This window comes from Aplidium turbinatum, chromosome 8, assembly GCF_918807975.1.
Source record: "Aplidium turbinatum chromosome 8, kaAplTurb1.1, whole genome shotgun sequence".
NCBI classification, from domain to species: Eukaryota; Metazoa; Chordata; class Ascidiacea; order Aplousobranchia; family Polyclinidae; genus Aplidium; species Aplidium turbinatum.
In genome coordinates this window covers 27,362,187-27,379,903 of record NC_137479.1, presented here as the reverse complement: position 1 = coordinate 27,379,903, position 17,717 = coordinate 27,362,187, and the positions used below count along the sequence as shown (strand labels likewise).

The 17,717-nt window shown below is 36.7% G+C and overlaps 2 protein-coding genes across 2 annotated transcripts; both read left to right on the top strand.

The window, feature by feature from the left end:
- The first annotated feature begins 3,153 nt into the window (after window positions 1-3,153).
- Window positions 3,154-10,001, top strand: LOC145776217 (organic cation/carnitine transporter 2-like). Its single transcript, XM_082587619.1, has 8 exons — window positions 3,154-3,336; window positions 4,058-4,196; window positions 4,827-4,921; window positions 5,463-5,563; window positions 6,467-6,621; window positions 7,861-8,029; window positions 9,085-9,220; window positions 9,867-10,001. Exons 1-8 carry the CDS (start codon window positions 3,154-3,156, stop codon window positions 9,999-10,001), a joined length of 1,113 nt encoding a protein of 370 aa, XP_082443745.1.
- Window positions 10,002-10,494: 493 nt separating this feature from the next.
- On the top strand, window positions 10,495-15,355 carry LOC145775941 (solute carrier family 22 member 21-like). The gene is made up of 4 exons (XM_082587354.1): window positions 10,495-10,589; window positions 10,785-10,967; window positions 11,853-11,994; window positions 13,411-15,355. The coding sequence occupies exons 1-4, from the start codon at window positions 10,511-10,513 to the stop codon at window positions 13,496-13,498; spliced, it is 492 nt and encodes a 163-aa protein (XP_082443480.1). The 5' UTR covers window positions 10,495-10,510; the 3' UTR covers window positions 13,499-15,355.
- The last annotated feature ends 2,362 nt before the right edge of the window (window positions 15,356-17,717 follow it).

Sequence of the window (17,717 nt, the reverse complement as noted above, 5' to 3'; positions counted from 1 at the left end):
TGAATGGTTGCAAGAAGAAATTTGAGATTGAAATTGCCTCAAGTTTTCCATTTATGTGTTTCTTTTCTACCTCAGTCAAGGGGGTACTACCGGGTCGTCTTTGCGCAGGTCCAATCACAACGAGAAGATTTTACTATGAAACTTTAACTCACTGAAGAAGGAAAGATACAAATTTTAGAAACTATTTAAGAAACTACAAAAACTAAACCACATTTTTACATAGATAATTTTCTAATAAGCTACAACTCCGCATTGTAAAATGATAATGGGAGTGAAGTTGCTCATTGTGTACAATTTCAAGATACGTTTGTCCAAATAGCATGTGAAATGTCGATTATATTTGACCAAGATAGTGGTTTCACAAGCCGGTTTGATTTCTGAAAATAACTGATAGATCTAGAGTATAATGCATTTTAAATGTCAAATTATTACAGTTTGTCTCAATAGCTCAGTCTGTTTAGTGATTGACTTAACGAACGAAACGGCAAGTAGGTTATGTCGCTTAAAGGGGTATTCTCGATGTGCGCACTTTAGCTACGCTTTATTCAGAACAACTCGCCATTTAGCAGCACCGAGTTGTTGGAATAATTTATAGACAATATTTTTACACCCAGCGGAAACATCACGTAGTCACAGTCACTGGACTTATGTCACTGTTTCTCTCTACAAGTATGGGAGATCATTCTGATCAAGCTTCCACATAAGTTTTCTCAGTTCCAGAGGATAGGATTAATCATAGCCCATATACCATCTATCAAAAGTATTCAAAATGTATAAGCCATCGCTTGGAGGCTAGATGAGAAACGGGAGCTTTAAGAGCTTCATTAAATTTAAATAAAGAGTTTCAGCTATTTACAATTCAGAATAAACATCAACAGCAAAGCTTTCAATTTCTACAACTAAAAATTGCGAAATGAGAGTAGGCCTAAGCTACAAATTACATTGCAATATGAGCAATAGGCTACAACTCCTTCCTTAGACTTGAGTTTAAAGCTGCTTACAATGAAAAGTTAATCGATTTTCCAAATACGTTTTTTGATTGAAAAGGTTGAAAACTTATGAAGAAATGTTGTATATTATTTTGCTCTTTGTTTCAGCCGCAGTACGTATTAACTTGAAACATTTTGGTCTTCGTATGATCCTGCAGTGCAATGAATGTAGGGCTTCAAGATCTAATAAACTGTTTCATTTGTACATTGGTGGTGAAATGATTTGCGTGAATTAACAATTTAAAATGGTTGATTGTTCGTGCAGTTGGACAGTTCAGTTAAAATTGTAGATCTTAAATGTATTGCATTTTGTTGTATCATTTTGCTGCAACAGGGCTACCAAACATTTTAACAAAATGACCTCTCATTTCGAGGAAAATTAAGGATGGCTGGCCGGATTCGTTCAATACACACGTTAACAACCTGTGATGCCAGGTACAGGTTGAAACTGCTTCTATAAAAAAACAAAGGATTAGTCGGCATTTCTGTAGCTTTTTAACGTTATTTTGATAGTCAATTACTTTTGTGAAGATATTATTTGTTTCAAAATTGTTAGCTTAGGCATAGCCTACCATTGGCGTTGTCAACAAAAAATTTTCCAAGTGTTTGGTTTGTCCATGCTTTTTGCAAATTTTCCAGAAAAACGCATAACAAGAACAGCCATGCACGAGATCTGCTTTGTGATAATGCTTCATAGTTAGCATGAAGAACGCAAAATATTGCTAACATCAGGTTTGTGATAACTTAAATCGAACCAGTCTTTTTTGCATGCCTGTTTTTGAGATCAACGTAAAAATACGGACGGAAACAACTCGTCAAATCATATTTCCTGTTTCAAAGAAGCAAAAGTGATGCACTAGAGAAAGACTGTGTTACTTTGATGTGGGTCGCTGTTGGCGTTATATTTATATAAGGTTTGACCAGATGAGTAAAGCGTTAGACCAGAATGGAAGGAAGATTATTTCATGCCAGCCCATGTCATTACCACGTTACTTTACAGAAACGTGGATAACTCTGCTGAGTTAGGTGATGCATACAGTATGATGAGCCTAATAAACAAAGTAAAGGCGTCTGAAGATGACTTTTTCCAAGATAAACTTGCGATCATCATTTTTATTACCCTTTACCTCATACACTCAGATGAAAAGTAAAGAATTGTACGGTAGGTTTGAACATGAATCAAAACATGAAACTTAAAGATAGAAGCTCAGCAGATATTTTGTTGTTTTTCTTATTAGCGCATTGTCGAGGCTAAATATTAGATAAGTGGCCTAAGCTTTGTTTGTTTGTTTGGTTTATCTTAATCCTGCATTGCGGGAAAGCGGACTTGAGCGCTATGCATCGGTGTACGCCTTCCGACGTACACCTGACCCACGTTGCATCCGACGGCAATGTCTGTTTCCGGTTGTCTACTCCACTTATGACTTAAATTTGGTACTACCCATTACTCGAAATCGATCACTGGGTAGAGGCAATTATCGTGAAGTTTCTTGCCCAGAGAAACAACAGCAAGTGCGGGTGGCTGGAGTCGAACATGCAGGCTCTCGACTGCGAGCCCAACGCGCTAACCACTCGGCCACTGCTTTATTAAGGAGAACTATTAACAGTCTAAGCAGAAATGTGTAGAATTAGGAGACGCCCAATTACTTGCCAAGCAAAGGGTAAGTAAAGTAAAACGTAGAACTTATGAATTGAAAAGAAATTACAGGCTTTTACATTTAGTACACGAAACATGAAGCTACATGTTTCTGATGTCTACTTTAAATTTACTTGGTTTTTTGTTTATAAAACGTTTGTTTTATATTTTCTAAACCTTTAAATTCCTTTCTAGTTTAAAATTTGGAACTAAACTTACAATCTCGTTGCAAAATAACATAATCATAAATTGCTTTGTATTTTTGTAACTTTTATGTACTAGTTTTGAACAGACGAGGTATAGTCAACCATTACCTTGAAATATTATTTTTACTAACAATTTGAAAAAAATCTGGTAGCATATTTGTTAAAATGCACCTTCGCTTGGCAGGTAAGCGGGTCATCTCCTATTTCTGTGAGTCCTTCAGTCCAAGGTTTGAAATGTATTGGCAATGATTTACATTTGGCCTATAAAGTAATATTTTTGTGGCAGAAGATAAACTTTCATTCCAGGACACTGACTGAGAAAATGACATATGATGATTTACTACGGAAAGTGCACGGAAGCAGTTTTGAAAAAAGGATGTTCTTGGTTTACTTTTTGAATGGAATCCCAAATGCATTATTCATAGCATCAATGGTGCTTGTGATGTATCTACCAACAAATTACAGATGTACTTTACCTGAAAACGCATCCATGTATATCAATGAGGTAGATTGTGTCTTTAAGTGATAACTTTATCAAAGACATTTTCTCAAACAAAAGTTAGAAATATTTTGTGATACTGGATAAAGTATTATAGATACTAACTTGTGCGTTGTTTTTCTTATTCAACTAAACTTGTGCGTTAGAGTAATTTCGTCACTTGACAACCTTGAACAACAGTTTGAGGTTTGAAGATTTCACTTGCATGTTAAGGTTGTGAGGTGAAGCAATGAGTTCACCCCGTTAGATCATTGGTTAAGCACCAAACTCAAGATTAAGCGGCACTGGTTCGGCTCTCAGGGTTTGCGCTTGAGCAACGCGTTTTAGGACTGCTCTCTATTCAGTGTAAGTGTAAGAAAAACCGCGTAAGAAAAAGATGCATTTGCAAAAGATAATGACATATGCTGCAATGTTAAATTAGTTTCTTATTATCGTTATGCTTTTTATGGAATAAGCTAACTGAGAGATGATTATAACATAACACTGTTACAAGTAAAAAACTTCATCAATTTATTTGTATTTTCTTTTTACTTGTAAGTCTACTAACAAACAGAGGGAGGCCTACATGTTTAGAAAATATCACAATGAACCAATGCAGTGTGTTGAGAACATCAAATATATCTTTTCAAGAGTTTTGCGTTTCATGGATGTACAAATATGCAAGAATTTGTTGCTTCAAAGCAACTTGGTAGGAATTCTTTCTCTTACTTTATGCTTTTTTTGATAGAACCCAGCTGCCGAAAACATGACGTTGGAATTTTTTATTCCGCTCGATGCTGAAACAGGAGAGAAAAGTAAATGCAAGCTCTACAATAGGTCAAGTATCGACATATCTTGGTTTCTGAATGAAACAATGACCAGAAATGGTAAGAATGCATTTTAATTGCAACTTGCTTAAAAAGTAAACCTGACGAGAGTTCAACTATTTTTGCAAAAGTTGGTTTAAATTTTTTTTTTATACAGCCGGGTTATTCATGCGATTGCTGGCAAATGGCCCCCACTGATGCTTCCACTCACCCACATGTTTTCTATCTGTTCATCAATGTCACATCCTTATCACCAACACGAGCCTTGCGTTGTCTATTTTTGTCTAAATCCATATCATGTCATGATCAATATGACATTGGATGAGATAGCCAGAAATAAAATAAAATGAAATTGAACAAAAGTTATGTGAGTTACAGATAAATAAAGAAACAAACATAAAAAATAAAATTATTTTTACCTGCCATGACAATATTGTAGCTGTTCGCTTGTGATATAGTCAAATTTTAATCGCAGGCTACATACGCAGATTAAGTTTGAGTCAAATTGTTTGTACGTTTCTTATTTGCACGAAACCAAAAACAACCTAGGATGAAAACCGGAAATCCTGGGTTGTAAAAAATACGAAAAATAATCTAAAATTTCATTTTTGTCATTGACGAACGGTATGCTCTACTAACCTGTCATTGTTAATCTTGCCAGTTTCAAGCGCTTTAAATTTTTGTGCACAGTTTCGTTGGTTGCTGATGACAATGCTACAACAATCGCATGCGATCGTGGCCACACATTTGTTAATCCGATCGGGATTCAATCAATGGCTATGGAGGTAACTGGACTTTTTCAGCCTAGACTTGCACACATTGAAGAAAACGATTTCGTTCTCCAATATCACTCGCCAATTCGAAGTGTAAAGCATATCAAAAGCACCGATCATAATACCAACAATCAGAATTTTTATACAAAAACAGAAACGGCCAAACCATGAAATATTGGCTATTGAAACACCACATCCAATAGCAAACTATTTATTAACATCTTAGCAGTTTTTAGCATGTTATAATATTAATAACAATATCAATCAGTGGTTTTGTTTCAATGCATAGAGACTTTTTTATCTTATAAATGTTGTTCTGGACGCTTTGCGATTTAGAAAATTTACCCCATCCGCATAGAGGCGCTGCCGATCATAGGATTACTCTGAATCCATTGTGTTCCTTCTTGGGCAGGCGGTAAATAGAAGAGAAGTGAAAATCAGCGTCAAGTTTCGAGATCTGCGTGAATATTGAGCCGGGCTTCCGACCAATGTCAGACCCTTAAATCATTACTGTGATAAGCTAATAAGCTACTAAATTACGATCTTTCAACAGTTTGACTGGACATGTGAAAACTCTTGGATGAAGCCAACCGTTATGACGCTTTATCTTGTGGGAAAGGCAATGGCAACTGCAGCAGGGTTCCTTTCAGATAGGTGATTACTATAATACTGTTACCAAAAATAAAGATTTAAGAAAATACACTCACTGCTGTTGCCAAACCTAAGTAATCAAACTATTACACAAAAAATGCTTTTTGATGCTATGCAGTATTTTTGTTGACAACCCACGCAAGCAATACATTAGTAAGCAGACAAACTAACAATGCATTCAAGGAAAATGTACGACGAGTCCAAATTACGTTATCGTGTTGCATATTGCGATTTCGGATATCAAATCCTCATCAGTAGGCTACAACCTTTTAACAGATATAGCAAAATTTTCAACGGTTCAGTTCAGTTCAAGGAATACAACAATTAAGTTTAGAAAGAAACCACAACAGTGTTGTTCGGTTGCTAAGAAACAAATATCGCGATAAGCAACACGATAACTTGATGTAATCTGGTCTCATCGTACATTTTCCTTGAAAATTGATTTACTAGGCAGTGCATCTTATGGATCCGTAATTGGGCTTCTCTATAACACCAACTTGCTGGGCGTGCAGTTGTTCTTTAATACGCTGTATTGCCTACCTCATCATTTTTGAAAACTAATAATTGAACTATGGTTGGTTTAGTTGGTTTTGAATCTTTATCCTCGAACTGAGAAAGCCTTGGTAGGTTATTCCTGGTAGTTTTGCATACTTGTAAAGGCTCTTGACACAATGCCGGTTACCGCGATTGGAAGAGTGAACTTTTTCGATTGTTGAAGTGTTGTTGCCGTGGAATTATTCCATTCACTGGATGCCGCTGAATGGAGAGCAGTCCTGAAATGCGTTGCTCAAGCGCACACCCCAAGAGTCGAACCAGCGCCGCGTGACCTTGAGCCGGGCGCGTAACCACTGAGCTAACAGAGCAGATTTTTAGGAAGTTGCTGCAATTATTGCATTTCCTTTTCAGATTTGGACGACGTATAGTGTTCATTGTGTCAAATTTCTTCTTATTTGGTGTTGCCTTCTTCCAGAGCTTTTCCACATCTACGTTGATGTATGCGGTGGTCTCCTTTATCAGTGGTCTTGCAAGTTTGGTTAATTTTCTTACAGGCTTTGTGTTAGGTAAGCAAACTGATAAAGTTATAGGCTATACCAAAAACAGTATAATTTGAATCATGTATTTCATAAGTTGGCCCACCCAGTAGCGTAAACTAAAACTGCTGTTGGGATTGAAAACAATCTTTTGCATAATATGTCTTTTGCAGAAAACAATATTTTGCTATTGGCTAACTGTAACTGCTACTGTTGACCAACAAAAAGAATACATTATTCAGACTACTAGAAGTAAACGTAATTTTAAAGTTTTCTAGAATCTTCTCTGAGTTGGCGAAAACTTTTAACCTGTCTTAATTAGTAAGAATCTATTATTTGTTGCATTACTAAGATTTTAATTTTTAATTTCAGTTTGTTTGAATATTCATAGTCAGTTTCCAAATTAGTGAAACTAATAAATTTTCGTCACCCGGTTCGTTTAATAAAAAAATACAATTTTTAGATATAAACTATAGCCTATGCTAACGTAGAAGTATGGAAGATGTAATATTATACAGATATGGTCAACAAACAAACTGATAATTTTTTAACGTTTTTGAAAAGACTAGGCCTATTCTTTTTCTTCTTTTGGCTTTATTCCCGCTTCAAATTGGATTGCCGGTGCAGATTGCAGTCCTCCACGTTTATCTGTCAGCAGCATCTTTCTCCTTCACTCCCACTATTTTCATATCTTCTGTCACACAATCTCTCCATCTTCTTTTTGACCTCCTTCGCTTTCTTTCACCAACTTCCAATTGTCTTATTCTTCTTCCGACATAATATTTGCTCTCCTACGACATGAAGGCGTCTCTCTCTCTCAGCTTGTCTTCCAGCTCTCCAACTTGCATTAGTTTTCTACTGATTTCATTTCTTACTTTGTCCTGATTTGTCAACTCGAGAAACCATTGCAACATCTTCAATTTGCCACTTCTCAAGGCTACTACGTGCGTGCCATGCGACATTGCAGGTCGCACCATAGTTTTATAAAACTTTCCTTTAGCTTTCTTGGCACCTTTCTGTCAAACATGACTCATGTTATTTTCCTCCACGCTCTTCATCCTGCCTGGCATCTCTTTGTCACTTTTTTGTCTTTTTTTGCGTTCTCCTGAATTGTCGAACCAAGATATTTCAACTCTGATACTTGTTTCACCGTTTTTCCTTCTGGTTGTATATAATATAACTGTCTCATTTTTTTTGTCATTATCTTCTGTTGACCTTCTGTTTTTTGGACAAACTTGTGATACTAATTAAAATATTTCTTCTTTGCAGGAGCTGAATGCACGATACCGGAAAGACGAAATATAATTTCATTCAGTTCTTTTGCATCCTATTCGTTGGGATGTGTTTTGACAACAATGATTTTCTACATTAGTCCGGACTGGCGATGGTGCCTCAGAATTTATAGCTTTATGGGAATATTTTACATTGCAAACTTATGGTAAAAACAGCTTTTCAATGTATCTTTTCTTATGCTTCATTATTATGCAAGCAGAATTAATCGAAAGAAATATGCCCCAAAACACCAAGGGTTGAATGCTTTAACAGCAGATCATCCACTCATTAAGAAAGTCGGCCGATTAAGCAACTTAATTCATCTACCATTTTTCCTCAAGTATCAACGGAAGTTCTGTTGACTAGAATCGACGATCCACACATAAAATTCGAAACTGAAACTCGATTAACTAATCTGACGATTTCCTTAAATCAAACATTCAGAAAATTCATTGTTGGTACATATTAACTATAAACTAAGGAAGCCTATTATGTAAAAAGATATATTATAGCATATGAAAAATATGCCGTTGGCAGTGAGCAAATAGCAGTCTATACTTCATCTCAACAATTTACTGTATATACTGTATTTATTAAAACGCTCGTTCGTGGTTGGCTACAGACGTCCAACTATACCTTTTATAAAGGAGAAAATGCCCACAAAGAATCCTTTTCATTTTTTTCGTTTGATAATAATCCAGTTCGAACAGATTAGTTTGTTTGTCATATCCAGGCTTACACCTGGTGATTGAAGATTTAGATTAAGTGGACGGGAAGGCAAAGAAGCCAATCTTCGTGTCCACCTTCAGGCATGCCTTAAAGTGTCTTGTTAAAGACACAGCCGCATGCTCTTGAGCGGTGTCGAACCCGCGCCCTTTCGATTGCCGTTCCAGGGTTCTCACCACTCGGCTATGCAGCCAACAGATTAGTGAACACAAAGTAATACATTGGAGTGTTCAAGGGAAAAATCGACTTTATTATCAATATAAATTTTGAAGTAGGCTACAGTATCAAAAACCTTGGAACGCCTATTTAGTTTATTGAAAAAGCAAGAGCTAAAAATATAGAAACAAAATAATCGTCACTTTCAATTTGAAAGATGAAAATGTTGTAGCTTCTGAAACGCTTGCTGAGCATGAATCTAATTTCCACATTTTCGCCTCTTTACATCATCCGCCTACTTTTGATCAGTTTTAGAGTACCGTAACTTTACAACTACAGGCTGGTACCTGAGTCTCCTCGATGGTTGATGGCTAAAGGAAGAATTGAAGAAGCCAAGCAAGTTTTCAAGATGATCGCAAAATGCAACAACAAATCGAATGCTGTTATTGACAAGCTATTTAATGAAATTAAAAAGGTTCGTAGCTAACATTGCAGCCTTGTTGCGGAAAGCTGGCTTAACGTAATCAAGATTTTGTTTGGGAGGTCTGAGCTGAAAAAATTACAAGCGACTGGTGGCCTAGGGTTGCCAGATGTCTGAAATATTGGCAAGTGTTTGTTTTTAATATAAAGAAAATTGTATCAATTGTTACAACCAGTCACCGTATCCATCACTCCTAGCAAAACACAAAAATGAAAAAAAAAATTGTATACACACATTTGAATAAATAGCTACGCTTTGCAATAATTTACTCAGATATCTCATTAAAGTCTGATGCTGCAGCTGCAGTATTGCTGGCCCATAATAACAACAGAACTGCTCTACAGACAATAATAATACAAGGTTGAAGCTACACAAGGCTTTGAAACATTTCTTGTAAATGTAACTGTTACTTTCATTTTTTTTTTTTGGACGCGTCAACAACAAAAATAAATTAAATGTTTCAAACCATCAGATAAAATTTCACCTATAAGTTAGTTGATTGATACTAACGATCGTTAGTATTCTACATTGCGAAGTAAGCTACGATCATGCTGCTAAAAGAGAGCCTCAATGTATTGCTTAATTTCATAAGTCTACCGCAAAAATAAATCCATTTTTTTACACTTGTTGGAATTCACAGGAAACTGAGGATCTTGCAAAACCATCAAACCATCACACAAAAATAAAACGAATTGAAATGCGCCAAGTGATGAAAAGTATTTTCAAGTCTCCGTCTATGGTCGCCCTTGTGTTAGTGGCCAGTTATTCCTGGTAATTACGAAACAAGTTACTCTTTTATTATAAATTACAGTATTTTAGTGAGGCAATTAATTTTCTTTCATTTTATCAATTTGGCAAACATAAAAGATTTAAAAAGCGAGTACTTTCAACACACGTTTTGATGACAAAGTATACCCTTTTTTTTCAAGAATAGGTAAACCTCTTTTTGAGTGTAAAAAAAATGACTTGCCGAAAACTTATATTTTGGAAAGTGAAACAGATGGCCTTTACGTTTTGTTTAAAATTAAGAAGCAATAAAATACGGCGCAACGTGCGATGCTCGTCATTATCCAACCTAGTTGGTCATGTTTGTTTACTTTTTTTATATGTTTGTAGCGAGCTTTTAACTATTGTTTCGTTATTTTTAGGTTTTCAGCTGCTGTGGTTTATTATGGGATATCCTTCAGCAGTCATGCGCTTTTTGGCAATATTTACGTAAACAATTCTCTTGTAGGATTAGTTGAACTTCCAGGGTACTTTCTGGGATATATTGCTGTCAAATACATGAGCAGACCGCTTAGCCACGGAGGGTCCATGATATTAAGTGGATTGATGTGCCTGGGAGTGGCTTTCTTAAGCCAAGGTAATTTCGTATGCCTTATCATTCCTAAAACGCCGCATTAATGTATTCGTGTGTGGTGGACATCTCGATATACAGTGTTTTAGATCATGGAGAGGTGTGTGCTTGGTAAAGTATTATAATATTTATTCATTTTAGGCTAAAATCACAGTTTGTAGAGCTTAAAACAATGATGCTTTTTTCATTAATTTGTTGCAGTGAGTCCAACCGCTGCAACGGTAGCTGGTTTTGTCGGAAAAGCTTTCATTTCAAGTGCATTTTATATTGTTTACATTCACACTGCTGAGGTTTTTCCAACTGTCGTTCGTAACACTTGCATGGGGTGGGGATCATTCTCTGGAAGGATTGGCTCAATCTTGTCGCCATATTTCATCTACATGAGTAAGTTACTAACAGCTTGCAGTTTTCAAATCATGTAGACCTAGAAGTTTTGCCTGCACACTAAAAAGTTAACAAGGAAACAAAGTATGGTTGAAGTAATGTGGTGAAAGGTAAAGGTGAGTCCCATACTTGATCCAAGTGATGTGGACGTATACAAATTATTGGATTTGATGTATTATATCCATATTAAAAGAACTTACATTGTTGTACTAGAAACATCAGAAACAAATAAGTAGGCTAATACTACAAATCAATAAATTGAATTTTTTAATTTAGTGTGGTACTATTGATTTAGTCTGCTCCGATAGCAGCTCAGTTGGTTAGTGCGTGACTTTTAGAACAAAGAAGCTTCAACATCAAGCGGCGCTGATTCGACTCTCGGGGTGTGCGCTTGAGCACACCGTTAAGGACTACTCTCCATTCAGCGGAATCTAATAGATGGAATAATTCCCCGGCAAAACTTCAACAATCGAAAACTTCACTCTACCAATCTCGCTGACCGGCCTACGTCAGTGATTTAAAGCCTACACAAGTATGCAAAACTGCCAAGATCAAGCTCTCAAAGAAGCTTTCCCAGTCCGAGGATAAAGATCCAATCAGTCAAACTATGTCTACTTTGTTTTAAATATTTTATCACACTGTGCAGTGTGCGTCTTACTGGATCATTAGTAAAATCATAAGAAATATTTAACGAAAAGTTTAGCATCGAGATTTTGTTTTGGAATGACACTGCAGAGTTTAAAAAATGTTTAACTAAGCACAAGCAGATCAATGTGATTAAGTATATTCTCCAACAAAACTGTTTAAATTTCGAAAGTCGGAAGCTTTAGTGTCACTGACCACTGTCTGTGCTTGAAACGTATAATATTGCATCCTCACTTTCAGTTGACTTGTATGGATTGTACTCGCCATATGTTGTCATGAGCCTTATCTGCGCATGTTCTGGAATATTGACGCTTATGATATTTCCGGAAACGCTGGATGTTGAGCTACCAGAAACAGTGGAGGACACTCTAAGACTAAAAAAGTAAGATGAAAAGTTATCAGCATTCCTTTTATGGTTCATTTGTAATTTCTGCAGTGGTTTGCCAAAAGTAACACGTTTATTCAGTAGAAACAAATTCAATTCTTCAATATACTAAAAAGCAAAAAGTTTGAATGAATTAGTTATCAACTTTTAGCTGAAAGTTGCATGTAGCTCATTGGTACAGAATGTTAGCGATCAACAAAAAATGTTTCATTTTTGCTGAAAATTTTGTTTTTAATTTGAGATTAATTTGAATTTATGTTTCTTTTAAGTGAAGTAAGTTATGATATATTTGAGAATGAAGACTGGTGATAGTGCAATAGTACTCTGTACTCTTCACTTAAACTACCAACAATTTGCTTGAGCTACTTATATCGGAAACATATGCGCTATTTCTTTGTCTACCTGCCAGATTCTAGCTAAAGAATCACTATTTCTTTCCTATTTATGATTATTTAAGATTAATCTAACTATCTGTTATTGTTTTCAGTGAATAACTTACTCAGAATCCAATTATAATGCTTTGTAGTAATAGTAAAAAAAAAAGAAATATCTTCTGACAGGTGTTCAACCCACAACCATGCTTGATATGACCGACTCGGTTACATGTCTTATAATACAAACAAATTTATTTTTACAAGACTCAGTGAAATCGTTTAAGTGTTAACACTCATTACAGTTGAGAAGGAGCGGTCTTCCTGGCGTCAGCACTACCTGACTACTCACTATAGAACAGCGAGCATTGTGTTTCGCTAACCATGTTTCGCTAACAACTAAACTAACTGTGGCCAGGAAGATCGCTCCTTCTCAACTGCGCATATCCTTGGCGACAGTTAGTTTAGGTATTTTCTTTCCACAACGGTAAGAATTCAATTGACTGACAGAAGCAGCGGTTGAGAACTACGTAGCAACTAGCAAGAACTAGTGGTGCGGTACTGATGAGCCCAGCTTTTTTAGCTTTGTGGCTGAAAGGTGAGAGGGTCTGATTTACAATAAAAGAGTTGTAGATAGATCGGTTTCTCGATGCTATGTCTAACGCCGCAGGGTACAGTCCACAAAGATTGGTTGGTATGCCTTCCCGTTCGCTTATTCTTAAAATTGCCACTCCCGGCACAAAACAGACAATTTTAAAAAAGGAATAAAGATTTTGTGAGTTGGTTTCCTCAGAATATGTCATAGTTACCGATTGTCAACTTAACATTGAAACTATTAAACGAAACTTGCTTTTTGCAAAACATACGGTAGGCTGAAAAAAGAACATATCCAAAAACCTAATAAACAAACGACGAGTTTTTTGTGAAAAGCATGGATTCAGCATGGGTTTGTTGAAGCAACGCCACTTCTGGTTAAAGCCAAGTTTGCATTCATCAGAAAAAAATCTGCAGAAAATTAATTTAGTGTTACGTTATTTTTCAGACTGTACACAAGTTGTCGCAGGAAAACCAGTAGGAAGCACGTTGAGGCTGAAAACGATGAAGATATTTCTATAGCTCATTATGTATAAATCAAAATGAACGACTTTTTTTAATGTTTTTTTTCCAATTTCGAAACAATGGAAAACGTGGCAGCCAAATTCGTTCCCTTTGGTGGTCTTATGCAGGCATGGGAGTCGATATTAAAAAAGTAAAGAATATTCCGATATTCGATAGTGCCAAAAAAAAGTAAAGAATTAACCGATTTCGATACTAGAAAAAAAAGTAAAGAATAAAGAATGTAGCCTAGTAATCGATATTGAAAAAAAAATTATTCCACCACTCTTTCTGAATGCTCAAGGCAGTAACAAATTGAAAAAAATTCAAAGAAGTGAAAAATACTTCCCACTCAAAGGACTAGGCGTAACAAAACATAGTTTTAAATGCAGTCATGCAATAATAATCTTTCTGAGAAGAGTCACAAACACAGTTTTAAATGCAGTCATGTAATGTGCCAAACTGCTGAAGCAAGCATTACTATTAACGCCTTGACAAAATTGGAACCAGAGTCTGTCACATAATGAGTTATTTTGCCACTAAGTTTAAATTCCATGATAACACACTCAATCAGCTTAGCCAAAACATCAAATGTGCATCTTCCAGTCAATCGTCGTAAAGCAATGCAAGCATACTATCTGGTCAGATCTTCAGTGGTATACCTATGTGCGGTGCGGTTTCCCCGCAAAAAAAATTCGCTCCTCCTTTCAATAGAATTTCAAAGTCTGCCTAATAAAATTGTGGAATTCGGTTAATATGTTACGTTGCTTATTTGTAGACTTTACAGAAAAGTACCGAATATCGAATATCGGATTCAACGCACAAAAAAGTAAAGAATACCAGCTAATCGATACTTATTTGAAAAAGAAAAGAAAACACCGATTCGATAGTGACAAAGTAAAGAATAACGCAATCGAATATCGATTCGTAATCGATAGTCCCAACCCTGGTCTTATGATTGATGTTTGTGATAAGGATTCCCAAACAAATTTACAAAAGAGAGAATTTACCATATGAAGAGCACGTGGAATTGCAATGGATTGTTCTTATGCATTAACTTACTTGTCAAATCAAATGCACAAGTCCGTACACTAGCCTGTGAGTTCGCATCCAATCATAGTTTATTACGATTTAACTTAAGTTCAACTGCTCTAAAGTCTAAACTCAGACAGCAAATTTTGTCATTTTTACATTGATTCAACGTCTGCAAATGTTGAATCAATGTAAAAACGACCGATTTTGTCGTCTGTATTGGCATGATTTCATCGTATAGCCTACTATGTAACAAATGTTTTATTAGCATTAGACTAGCAATGTTTGCCTCATACATTCCCAACTGGTGAGACATTTAGAAGCTAAACAAATTATGCAAATGTTCTCTGATGCGTATCAGTTACAATCGTTTGTAAACGTCATATTGTCAATGACACCTAACATCACTATAACGTTGCATCAATGTAACCGGCTACTTGTCGTGCCAGTAGCAGATTCAAAGGAGGCACTTGGTCACGTGATTCCATAAAAGCTAAACAAAAAAGAAAATTTTTTTTATTGCTTTTGAAAAGTTTCTTCGCTAACTTAATCACATTTTTGTAAAGATAACGCGTGTGTTCAGAAGTGAGTGTCAAATGATAACCATAATTTATTTTGCGTCCAAACCGACATATGCGGTATAGCTCGATCACATTTGCAACACAACAAACGTAAACAAAATTTGAAGCAAGTCCCCACACCCCCTATAAACCTGTATTTTGTTTTTTGGACGTATTTTAGAATTGTTGTTGTTTTGAAACTCTGATGATCCTTCCTTTTTTTTCTGAATCCGCTACTGCGTCTTTCCGTCTAAATCTGTTGCTTTGTCTTACATATTCATTACATTCAATAAATTACAATCAGTGAAAGCTTTTTTATTATTTGCAAAATTTACGTTTATATTCGACAAGAAAGTCAAAAAACTCACCAACACAACTTTTTAGTACATCGTTAGCTTCCAAGCAGTGATATTTCATCATAAACAGCATTCGCGAACCTAAATGCGAGATCCCTAACTAACAGTAGCGCCGCCAGACCTTCAACATTGGGGGGGGCAAAATATTGACAGTGCAAGACTGTAGCATAGTAAAAAAATTGAAAGGGGGGGTGTTGACAGCCGGCGGGCGAAGCCCGATGGCGTGTTCGCCGAAGGCGACACTTAGCGGCGGGGGGTCTGGGGGGCCTCCCCAAGAAAATTTTGAAAAATTACTTTCAGTTTGGTGTATTTTGAGAGCATTTTCAACAAAATTGTGGGTATGAATATTTCTGTAAAATGGTGCTGTCCGGTGGCATAGCAAAAGGATAAGATCATGTTTTCTTCGGCATTTTTCGGAAATAAAGCTAAGTCTCTATGTTTTCTTGTTGCTAACTCCAGACTGAGATATTTGAATGTTTGGTATTGGCAAAACTCGCTCTTTTAATGCAGTTTTGTTTAAAATTAGGCAAACTTTGTTTTTGAGACATAGGTTGATTGCTTTTTTTTGCGAGATTATTACACTTTTATTATTTATCAATTTTCTCCTTGGTTGATTCAAAAAACGATCTTATTCAGGTAAGTCACTAGCTTTTATGCTCTGAAGTCAACCCAAAGTTTAGAAAATGTAACGTCATAGAGGTCATACATCTTGATGAGTGTCAAACAAAAAGCTTTGAGACAATGAAGCTACTTTAGGCTATTTCTGATATATTCAAGTTTTGCATAACGAATAGCTGTTTAGATGTTAATCTAGATCGAACAAGCGATCTCAGCAGCTGCAGATGGCTTGCATCCTTGCACAGTTTGACGAGAAATTACATCATAGGCTAAAACTTTTCTTGTAAACAATGTATTAACATCCGTAAATTCAATTTGAAAGGTTGAAACCCCCGAACCCCCCTCCCTTGGCTACGCCACTAGTGCAAGACATGCAAGACAGTGGTATATTATTTAATTTCGCTTGTTTTCTACCAGGGCTGGAAAAACTGTTTACCTTTCCGGGAATCTGTTTTTTAGAGAAAAAATTTCCCGCGGCTTACAATCACGATAATGAGAACCTTATATTTTACTGATCTCCGGAGCTGACGAAAACCTTAAAAGTCATGTCGACATATTCTTGATGCCCCCCTTATCGAAAATTGTTCTTTGTATTACGGTACCGCTTTCTTCTTCTCTCGTATTGTCGCTATATGTTAGGGCATCCGTTGGTTAGCCACTGCCTGGTGTCGTCATCGATGGAAATTAGGCCTTCCATACCATGGGGTGGTTTATATAGCCGGCAATCCTTGATAATGTGGGCTGCCGTCTGCATTTCGCCACACTCACAAGCAGCACTCTCTGCCAAGCCCCAACGCAACATGTCTGCACCATAGCGTCCAACACCAGTGAGCAAACGGTAACGCCTTGATGAGGCAAGTCTAGAGAGGCCATGTCCCATCTGGTTTTCGGACGGGGATCTGAATACTTGGCGAAGTGGGGACGTGCTGCTTGACCATTGTTCACACCACGCCGCGTGGCACCACTGTTTGCTAGGGCTTCCACCAGAGGCTGCCAGAAGGTCTTGTGCAGCGCTTTGGTACCGCTTTGAAGGAGGATTACGACTATGAACAAAAGAATAAATTTTAAACTTCATTTTGAATTGAAAAGACATGACGTAATGTCTTCCAACCTTAGTTATATATTTTTTCATTACGTAACGTCTTGTAGGAATAAATTAAAAATCAGTATGACCACTCAAAATGAAAGCAATGGGACTACGAATCCTCACTAAACCAATCAATCAATGGTCTTGTTGCACTGAAGATGACAACCTTATATTTTACTGATCTCCGGAGCTGACGTAAACCTTAAGGCAGGGACGGGCAACATACGGCCCGCGGGCCGGATCCGGCCCGCGACGGGATTTTGAGCGGCCCGCAGACAGTTTCCGGTCTTTACATAATGTGGCCCGCGGCCACTCTACCGCAATCCTCCACTACTTGTTTACTACGTCAAATAATAGTGACTGTTGGTTATGTTTTAGTTCTTTGATTATTTATTTTCGGTTTTTAGTCAAGTGACAAGCATGTTATGTTCCGTCATTAACGGGCCTTCCATCCCTTTTCTTTGTCTCTTGTAAGAACCTCCTTCAGTCTCAAGCTGGAAAAATAGATCAAAGTGAAATTTGGCTGATTAGTGTAATAATTACACGGGGAACGTATACAAATAATGGTGATTGTTGGTTATTCTCTGGTTCTTTGTGTTTT